The sequence below is a fragment of the Nicotiana attenuata genome, unplaced genomic scaffold, assembly GCF_001879085.1.
Source record: "Nicotiana attenuata strain UT unplaced genomic scaffold, NIATTr2, whole genome shotgun sequence".
Classification (NCBI taxonomy): Eukaryota; Viridiplantae; Streptophyta; class Magnoliopsida; order Solanales; family Solanaceae; genus Nicotiana; species Nicotiana attenuata.
Window position 1 is genome coordinate 757988 of NW_017670340.1, and position 9317 is coordinate 767304.

The following is a 9317-nucleotide window of genomic DNA, read 5'->3' on the forward strand; positions in this document are numbered from 1 at the left end:
AAACGTGGTAAACCAATCGGTTCCAAAGATAAAAATCCTCGAAAGAAAAAAGGAGACAAAACAAAGCAGATTTCACTAAAGTTCTTTTTCACGCATGATCTTCAAAGGAATGGTAAGATAGATGTTTAACAACTCCGTTCATTAAGATATTCTGGCAGATTTATTCATTAAGGCATTCCCAACATCAACACTTGAGAAGCTAAGACATAAAATTGGAACGCATCATCTCCGAGATATCAAATAAGGTTTTCATCAGAGGGAGTATAATTTGTACTCTTTTTTCCTTAACTAGGATTTTGTCCCAATTGGATTTTCTTAATAAGGTTTTTAATAAGGCGGCACTCAATGCGTGTTACAAGATATGTGTATTTTCTTTCATTATTAGACTTTTTCCCACTGGATTTTTACTAGTAAGTTTTTAATAAGGCACATTATCTTTTAAATGAATATCAAAGAGGGAGCGTTATGAATACGACGAACTAAAGTGGTTGTCCATTTAATTCTTACATCACATATACGAATCACTTGTATTCATATGTATCTATTTAATATGTAACTTCATTCTTTGTTTTTGAGGATGGACCTTTGTGACTATAACTAGAGCACTTTTGGCTCATGGATTACATACTTGAAATAAGAAGAAAGTTCTCTCTTCCTCTCTATATCTATTTAATTATCTATTTTATGTTCCATATTATCACTTTGAGCTTAATTTCTTAACAGAATCATTTTTGTTATTTTTAAAAGGCGAAATAGCTTCCTGGCCACTTAAACTTGCATCAGTTTGTAAAGCTAATATATGAACTCTCGAGTTTCCCATTTGAACACTTTTACTTGAAAAAATGACTACTAATAAACACTTGCGATGGTGTGTGTTGTTCAATTGCTGCTGACATGGATTTAATTTTATATTTTATATAGCCACATCATCCATTCATTCACATTTTGTTGACATCTGTATGTTCAAGGTCCCAATTTGTGGGCCCTGTCCTTTTCCAAAATTAATTTATTAAATTTCTATTTTTTCTTCTCTTTCCCTTCTTTTGTTCTTCACCTCCTAGGCACGAACTGTAAACAAAAGCTCCAAAATAGAGACTGTAAGCATTAGCTCCGATAATGGAGACTGAAGTTCAATCGAATACTGATATATGCAAGACATTTATCAAAATTCTGATACTCCGTAAATTCCTATATAAAAAATCAATCACAATTAAGTAAATAAAATTTCATTTTCATTGAAAGTAAAATATAGGAATTCCTAAGCCTGCAACTGTAAAGATAAAGAAAGAAAATAAAATAAACGACCTTGTTGAATTGGAACCATTCGTAATAAGGAGGATCAAAAATACCCTCAACTTCAGATTTGCCTTGACAAGGAAAAGGTGCATCAACAAAAACAAGATCCAATTTTTCTACAACTTGAGTTGGCCATTTTTCAAAGACTTGTATCTTAAGAATTTGGCCACTGGTTCGAGACCCATGAAGACAAAGAAATCTGGGTTTTCTCTGATTGGTAACGTTGTTGGTCTTGAGATCACCTTTACTTCCCATGGTTATTGGAGTTTGGTGTTGATATCTTGGAAGGAGTTACGCGAGTGCGTTAGGGGTGTGCTAAGGTTCTAAGCTTTTTTCTTTGTTTGGGTTGTGTTCTATGTTTGCTAGAAGTGACTATGGTAGAATAGAAGGGGGAGGGGGAAAGGGGAGGTGGGAGTTTGGTAGGGAAGAGGAAGGGAAAATAGAAGGGGAAAGGGAAAGGTCTCTTTTTTCTTTTTCTTTTTCTTTTTTAATAAAAATAATACTATCCATGCGCCTTTGTAGCGTGATTTGCACACAATTTAGCCATGTCAGCTGTGTCGCTTCCACATAGGCATAGTCAACGGTCAAATGTGTTTATTAGTATTTATTGCATCAAGTTGGAGTGTTCAAATGGAAAAGTGCAAGTTCATGTATCAACTTTTAAAAGTCCTACAAGTTTAAGTGGGGAGAAATTCAAAAATAGCCAGATTTACAAGTGGTCGTTCAAAAATAGCCCGTTTTCAAAAGTAATCGAAATTTAGCCATTTTTCATGTAAAGATAAATCTGAGCGAAAATACTGTTCAAAACCCGAAAAATATGCCAGTATATTATGCTGGAGTTCCAGCATAAGTATACTTGAACTCCAGCATATTACTGGAGTTCCAGGATAAGTATGCTGGAACTCCAGCATAATATGATGGAGTTCCAGCATAAGTACACTAGAACTCCAGCATAATATACTGGAGTTCCAGCAAGTATACCGGTCCAGTATAATATGCTGGAAGTTCATACACAAGTGCTCTAATCTCCAGTATATTATGCTGGAACTATCCGTGTGTTGGAGTTCCAGCATAATATGCTGGAAGTTCATACACAGGTGCACCGAACTCCAGTATATTATGGTGGAGCAGTCTCTGTTGCAGCAAAATAGTGGTTATTTTTTATTGACTTGGTAAACGCTGGCTATTTTTGGATGACCAGTCCGAAAACTGACTAGACCGTGCTATTTTTACATTTAAGTGGCCAAAAAGCCATTACGCCATTTTAAAATCCCATTTTCTGTGGCCCAACCCCAACCCATGAACAAATATGGAACGCCAATCAGCAGCCATGAACACCAGACACGTGGTGGCGCAAACCATTAAACCAAATCCTTCCGTTCACTCCTTGTCCTTTTCGTTAATTCCAATTTCTGCCTGAAAGAATTACCAAAACGCAGCAAATTATAGTGGGAAAGAAAGAGTTAAATTCTACTACACATTTTCATGATTATTCTCGTTTTCTTTTTCTCTCTACTCAGCAGAGAAATAGGAAATATTTAACCATCTTTCCCACTGTTTTGGAGCTTCTGCTAATGATATCTGATTAGAGGTAATATTATATTCTTTCCTTCCTTGTTCGTATATTTATCATTTTTCATTACTAAAAAATTGGATTTTTGTTTGAATTATCGTCTACATGCAAAACTCTGTTGGATACTGAAGAATTTGTGGATATGCTTCTAAGACCTAAGTTCTAACTTCCTTAGATCGGTCTGCCATTATTCTTTCTGTTTTGGTGATGACATGGTATGAAGAGTAACTTCACTTTTAAAAAAGAAGTGGTAGAACTGGTGCTGTAGCCATTAGCCAATGAATCTAATTTTCTAATTAGTGATTTTTCATACCGTGTCAAAACACTAGGTTCGATTGAACTCATAGCTAATAAGCTACATCAACCACTGGTCTGACTATTTGATATTACTCGTTTTCAGCACTAATGATGAAAACCAACAAATACATTCCAAAAGAATCTGATATTGATATGCTAGAACTGAAGTAAGGGAATTGTATTTTGGGGCCTTACCTTAACAAGTGAATTGCTGATTCCTTTTTTGTTTGGTGAATTGGTATTGTGCATCGAATTACTTGTGCTCTACATGTTACATTTCTGTTTAACAATAACATAATTGCTAGTTATGATATTTTCTTGATTTGAATCTTTTCATTTCAGAAAGTTGATTCAGGAATGGAAATTATATCTTGCCATTCTACATCATTTTATTACGTTGTAAACGTTAGAGGGAAAGCAACGGGTAAATATCCAGGTTCAAATCAGGCAAGTTTTCCCATATTAAAAGAGGAAAGGATATGTTATGTTCTATTTAAGCCTTCTCGGGGAGCGCTCAGGTATTCTGGTGCAGATCAGTTTAGCATAAAGGGACCAAATCGGAGCAGAATTATTTGCCCTATCAATGCATTCAAGGAATTTGAGAATTCTGATTCAAGTGCCTTGGGTAAAAGTTATAACTCTTATGTAGTTGATGGAAAAGAGAGTAAGCAAGACGTGACTGGTGCTGGCAAATCAGTACCCAAGGTTATCATTCCTGGTTTGCCAGATGAAGATAATAAAGGTGATTTTGGTGCTCCAATTAGCAGTTGGTTTTGGGAATGGAAGCCAAAATTGAATGTTCATTATGAGAAATCAGGTTGCGAAAATGTTAATTCCCCGCCAGTGCTTTTTCTTCCTGGTTTTGGTGTTGGTTCATTTCACTATGAAAAACAGCTAAAGGATCTTGGCCGTGATCACAGAATATGGGCAATAGATTTTCTCGGCCAGGGGAAGTCATTACCATGTGAAGATCTGACCTCGACGTCCAAGGAACAACTTGACGGAGATGTGTGGGGCTTTGGAGATGAAGCAAAACCCTGGGCAAAAGAACTTGTCTACTCTATCGACTTATGGAAGGAGCAAGTGCACTCTTTCATTGAAGAGGTAGTACTTTGTGTCTTTATATTTTTCACTATTTGCGATGTTTGTAAAGAATTTAGAATTAAAATTTGTTGGCATGGATTTGTTTCTTTGATGTTTAAATTTGGTGCACTTTTCCAGTAATTATTTGTTACAATTTCAACGAGTTTTCCCAGCTCTTAACCGACCAAGAAAAGAAAATCCCAGCTCTTAAACACTGATCAATTCTGTTAAGTAGGATTCCATTTTCATGTATCACATTGTGTCTTCTTCCTGATGCAGTAGACAATCAAATGATAATATGTGCCAGGCTATCTTCTATCTTCCATGGCACTAGTCTCTCTCTCTCTCTCTCTCTCTCTCTCTCTCTCTCTCTCTCTCGGGAAGGGGGGGGGGGGTATAAAAAAATAACCTTTTTGTCTTTTCTCTGACTGTATTTATCTACTAGTTCAGACAAGCAAGAAATGAATTATCATAAAATTGTTGGATTTTGGACTGAAAGGCAGGAAGAAGTTATACGCTTGCTGGCATGGTGATGACCGGATTTTTTGCGGTTACAGTTAGAAAATGATTGAACCGAGAATGATTTTAGTCTGAGGTTAGGCAGTTCCTTATTCCTTCAGGTGCATCCTCTGTGCTTCACGACCTAACATCAAGAAGTTATTTCTGGTTCTTTCTTACAGTTGTAAAACTAACATCATCAGTTTATGAAGTAACTTGAGCTACCAAATGTTACCAACACACCTTCTATTACCTCAGGATAATTTGATGTGGATGTGAAAAGATAAGAAAGGCTTTAGTTGGTCCCAGCCTATCAGTAGGAATTTCTCATGTGCGTCAAGTATCCTGGTTTGAATGCTTGCTATAATGTAAACTACCTCTAAGCAGATGTGTCGATTGCAGCCAGGCTATTAAACTTTTTATTGGTGTGTTTGCTCATGTTGCTATTCTACTGTCTTGTATATTTGCCTTGAGTATAGTTTCTTGCTATTCTATTACTCTGCTGTGGTCATATCTGTTTTGCTGGTGCTCTTTACTGCTTTTGATTTATTTTGTGATAGTAGGAAAATAGACTTTTATAGAGGCTTCGTCTTATTTTGGCTAAATAAAATTGTTTGGAAAAATATCTTTTCCTGACAAAGTCTTTTAGTTTTGGTTGGTTTAACTTTATTTATATCAGTTATAGCTCATGAGGAATACATAAACTCGAACAGATGTTATGGTGCAGGTTATTAAAGAGCCAGTTTACATTGTGGGGAATTCTCTTGGTGGGTATGTTGCCATTTACTTCGCAGCACGTTATCCTCATTTGGTTAAAGGTGTAACTTTGCTGAACGCAACACCATTTTGGGGATTTTTTCCGAATCCTGTTAAATCCCCAAGATTATCTAGAGTATTTCCCTGGACTGGGAGCTTTCCTCTTCCCACCTCTGTCAGAATGCTCACAGAACTTGTGTAAGTTATATGATTCTTTTAAGAATGTTATTATGCAGTTCCCTCAGGCCTGTAAACTTGTCTCCTGAAGTAGAGAGTCTTTTTAAGTCAGGTTAACTAGTTTTCTTAAATTCAGTTAAGACCTACAGAAACCAACTAATATTATTCAATTAATATGTCTATTACGTTTTGTAACTTACATGAAACAAAATGCATGGTGTCATTGGATATTTGGTTAACATAATGTGAGTTATTCTTTTGAAGTCTTTAGGATTGTTTTACGGCTTGTCTTAAAGAAAAACAAAAGTTTGCCTTCTGTTGTACCCTAAATGTATGTGTCTGCTTTATTATGCTTTCAGATGGGAGAAAATTAGTGGTCCTGAATTTATTGCTAACGTACTGAAACAAGTTTATGCTGATCACACCACAAAGTTTGATAAAGTTTTCACTCGGATACTTGAGACGACAAAACATCCTGCAGCAGCGGCAGCCTTTGCCTCAATAATGTTTGCTCCTCGAGGACAAGTTTCTTTTGAAGAGGCTTTATCTGGGTAGGTAGAGCAACGCATTACATTGCTGCACTTGGCTTATTTATCACTTGTTTTACTAAACAAGATTACAAAGCTTCCAGTTTCTACATTTTCGTAGGTGTCAAATGAAGAATGTGCCTGTCTGTCTCGTGTATGGGAAAGAAGATCCATGGGTGAAGCCTATTTGGGGTTTACAGGTGAAACGACAATTGCCTGAAGCTCCATATTATGAGATTAGCCCTGCCGGTCATTGTCCCCATGATGAAGCTCCGGAGGTATGTCACAGACACTCAAATCTGTTAATTTCTCCTGCCTTCATGAAAGAGCCTTGTCGTAGACCCACAAAATCTGTAAATTTGTCGTCTTCCTGAAAGATCCTTGTCCCAGACCCTTCAGTCATCCTACATTATGCTTTATGTTCGTTGACTGGTGCATGGATCATAGCCAACTGTAAGAGCTTATGCATGTTCTTGCTTAGTAATGCAAGGAAAAGCTCAGTAAATAAATTTTCTCATCATCTTTGGTTAACATTCTGAGACTGCTTATGAAGTCGTTTTAACTGCGCTTGTAATTCTTTCAAAGATAAATAGCTTACATATTTAAGTTGGCACTGGACTGATTCTTGATTGTGACAGTTTTTTCTGGGACAACATGAGATATACAAATGAGAACAATGAATAGGGTAAGTTATTATTAGTGTAAGTTGAGACATGTGAAGGCGATTTTACATGTACAGGTCGTGAATTTTCTGCTCCGCGGATGGGTACGGAGCTTAGAGTCCCATGGATCAGTTGCATTGCCTCTGCTTGAAACTCCAGAAAATGTTGATTATGATATTGCCAGAGACTTGGAATTTTCTCGTGAGGGGCTAAAAAGATCAGTGCAAGTGCAGTTTTATGGGTCAATGATTCCCCATTGGAAGAGGGTTAGCGCGTACCTAAAAACTCAATTTCAAAATTGAATAAATGATCAGAAATCAAGCAATGTAGATTGTCATTTAGGTTTTACCATATTTTTTAGCAATGTAAATTGTTATATAGGTAATATATGATATTTATTCATGTTCATATGGCATGTGAATAATGTGCCTGGGAAATGCATAGTTGTAGTCTTAGATCAAGAATATTTCTGATTTTCATTTATTTTTGGTTCTGCTAGTAAGGACTAATTGGAGGCTTTTATGTATTGAGTACTGCTTACCAAAATGGCAAAATGTAGAGACAGCACTTGCATTTATTGTGGTGCTCCATCTGTGTTTGCATATTAGTTGCAAATGTTGTTGATAAGATATTGCAACAAGTCCCCAAAATTGCCCAAGTCGCCTAAATTCATTTATCTCATAATCTTTGATAGAAAAGGCCAACTTACATGATCATAGTTTCCCTCATGTTTAGTTTGAAAATAACTTCACCTTTCTTTCTCTTTCTCTGATGATAAATGCATTCATTAGCTACAGATGTTGTATTAGCAATTTATCTACCCCTTGTAAATGCATTTTGATTAGTGGATATTAACTTGGCTATCACCTTTTTTAGTTTTTTTTTGTATATCTTTTAATTTATCCCCTTCTATTTCAAGATTTAAAGCAACTTTTACTTGTAAAGATACCTCAATATTTTTAGGTGGTGGACAATATACTTTCAGGAAATTTTTGGTATCCCAACCACATTGAGATAGTTTTAGCAGCAAGAATCGTTAAAGTAATGCAATACCAACAACATTAAGTCGTAGTAGCTAGAGACAGTTGTAAAAATACTGTTCCCATCAAACGTTAAGAATTTTTACTCAAGAAAGTTGTAGCCAACCCAGAATTATTAAAGCACGCACTAAGAAAATTTACCTAACAAACATTGATTCTTCATGCATTTCCAGCACTTGTCCTGATCTTCTTCATTTGTTATTAGAAAACTACCCATGTTAAGCAAACAAACACTAATAATACTCTTAGGGATCGTTTGATACAGGGGTGTTCAAAACCGAACCGAAATCGAAAATCGAACTGATATCGAAGTTTAATGGCTTATTAGTATCGGGTTAACGATTTAACGGACGGATGGAATAAAATAATGCCAAGTTTAATGGGATAAAATGGGATATCCAAAATTAAATATGGAACTAACTTTATACTATGTTTGATGAACCAAACATAGTATTAATTTAGTACCAAATTTGGTAAGAGGGGGATAAGAGAAGGTAACAGCCACGCACTAATTTATGTGCTTGCTAAATTCTTCAAGTATCATCGTATTATTCTAGCTTTTACCATAATAACTCGATACCTTTCTTAGGCTCCCCAGCAACAGGTACCAGGTAACTCTATCCACTAAGACTTGGATAGAGAGAAGAAATCACCTAATGTTTTTTGCCTTCATTGGGATTTTAACCCGAGACCTCATGGTTCTCACCCACTTCATTGACCACTAGGCCACACCCTTGAATACTTTATTCCTTTTGACTTTACTTTTTTCATTCGCTGTTCATCAAATTGAGCATTAAAGTAATTTTGACTATCGAAGAGTATTCAACCCCAACGAAAAGACAATTACAATTACTAAACACTATTATGCCCTGGATATATTATATCAACGAATATAAGGAATTAAGTCACAATTCAATCGTGGTAAAAAGGTACTATACATTAAGAGCAATTGCACCGCATATATGATTCTAAAGCCAAGTTAGCCAACAGGAAAGCAATAACAAAAAACTTGATATCATAAGTTTGTAAAATAAAAATATAATATTTAAATACTAAAAATATGTTCTACGAAAGGTATGACAAAAAAAAAGTATCTGTAGTGCTCATTTTACTAATATTATAAGTATTATATATGTAGTCATTTAAAATATGAAATTAGTGGATGCAAGCAAAGATGAAACATTTGTCTCATTTATCTAGGCGGCTTTAGTATGATTTTTTATATTTATATTTTATTTATCCCATTAGATTAGTTTTTTAGAAAAGTATAATTATAAATATGTCTTGATATTAAAAATTTATGTTCTTTGAATAGATAAATCCTCACCCTTCTTTTAGAAGAGAAAGCCTACATTAACACAAGCTCATATTTCTTCTATTGGGTTGAACGAAAAATAAATAAATGAAC

General features: G+C 35.4%; 2 protein-coding genes across 2 annotated transcripts; one reads left to right on the top strand and one right to left on the bottom strand.

Moving 5' to 3' along the window:
* Positions 1-1104: 1104 nt before the first annotated feature.
* LOC109238095 lies at positions 1105-2668 on the bottom strand. Its single transcript, XM_019404528.1, has 3 exons — positions 2602-2668; positions 1306-1506; positions 1105-1188 (listed from the first exon to the last, which is right to left on the bottom strand). The coding sequence occupies exons 1-3, from the start codon at positions 2656-2658 to the stop codon at positions 1105-1107; spliced, it is 342 nt and encodes a 113-aa protein (XP_019260073.1). The 5' UTR covers positions 2659-2668.
* Positions 2669-2719: 51 nt separating this feature from the next.
* On the top strand, positions 2720-7471 carry LOC109238105 (pheophytinase, chloroplastic-like). Its single transcript, XM_019404537.1, has 6 exons — positions 2720-2887; positions 3509-4270; positions 5475-5701; positions 6040-6231; positions 6329-6485; positions 6947-7471. Exons 2-6 carry the CDS (start codon positions 3524-3526, stop codon positions 7169-7171), a joined length of 1548 nt encoding a protein of 515 aa, XP_019260082.1. The 5' UTR covers positions 2720-2887; positions 3509-3523; the 3' UTR covers positions 7172-7471.
* Positions 7472-9317: the final 1846 nt, after the last annotated feature.

Coding starts and splice junctions, on each gene's coding strand:
- LOC109238095 (XM_019404528.1), bottom strand. CDS start 2,658: ATGGTTTGCGCCACCACGTGTCTGGTGTTCATGGCTGCTGATTGGCGT. Junction 1,507..2,601: donor CTGATTGGCGTTCCATATTT/GTTCATGGGTTG, acceptor GTTACCAATCAG/AGAAAACCCAGATTTCTTTG. Junction 1,189..1,305: donor AATGGTTCCAATTCAACAAG/GTCGTTTATTTT, acceptor TTTTTTATATAG/GAATTTACGGAGTATCAGAA.
- LOC109238105 (XM_019404537.1), top strand. CDS start 3,524: ATGGAAATTATATCTTGCCATTCTACATCATTTTATTACGTTGTAAAC. Junction 5,702..6,039: donor AGAATGCTCACAGAACTTGT/GTAAGTTATATG, acceptor TTATGCTTTCAG/ATGGGAGAAAATTAGTGGTC. Junction 6,486..6,946: donor CCCATGATGAAGCTCCGGAG/GTATGTCACAGA, acceptor TTACATGTACAG/GTCGTGAATTTTCTGCTCCG.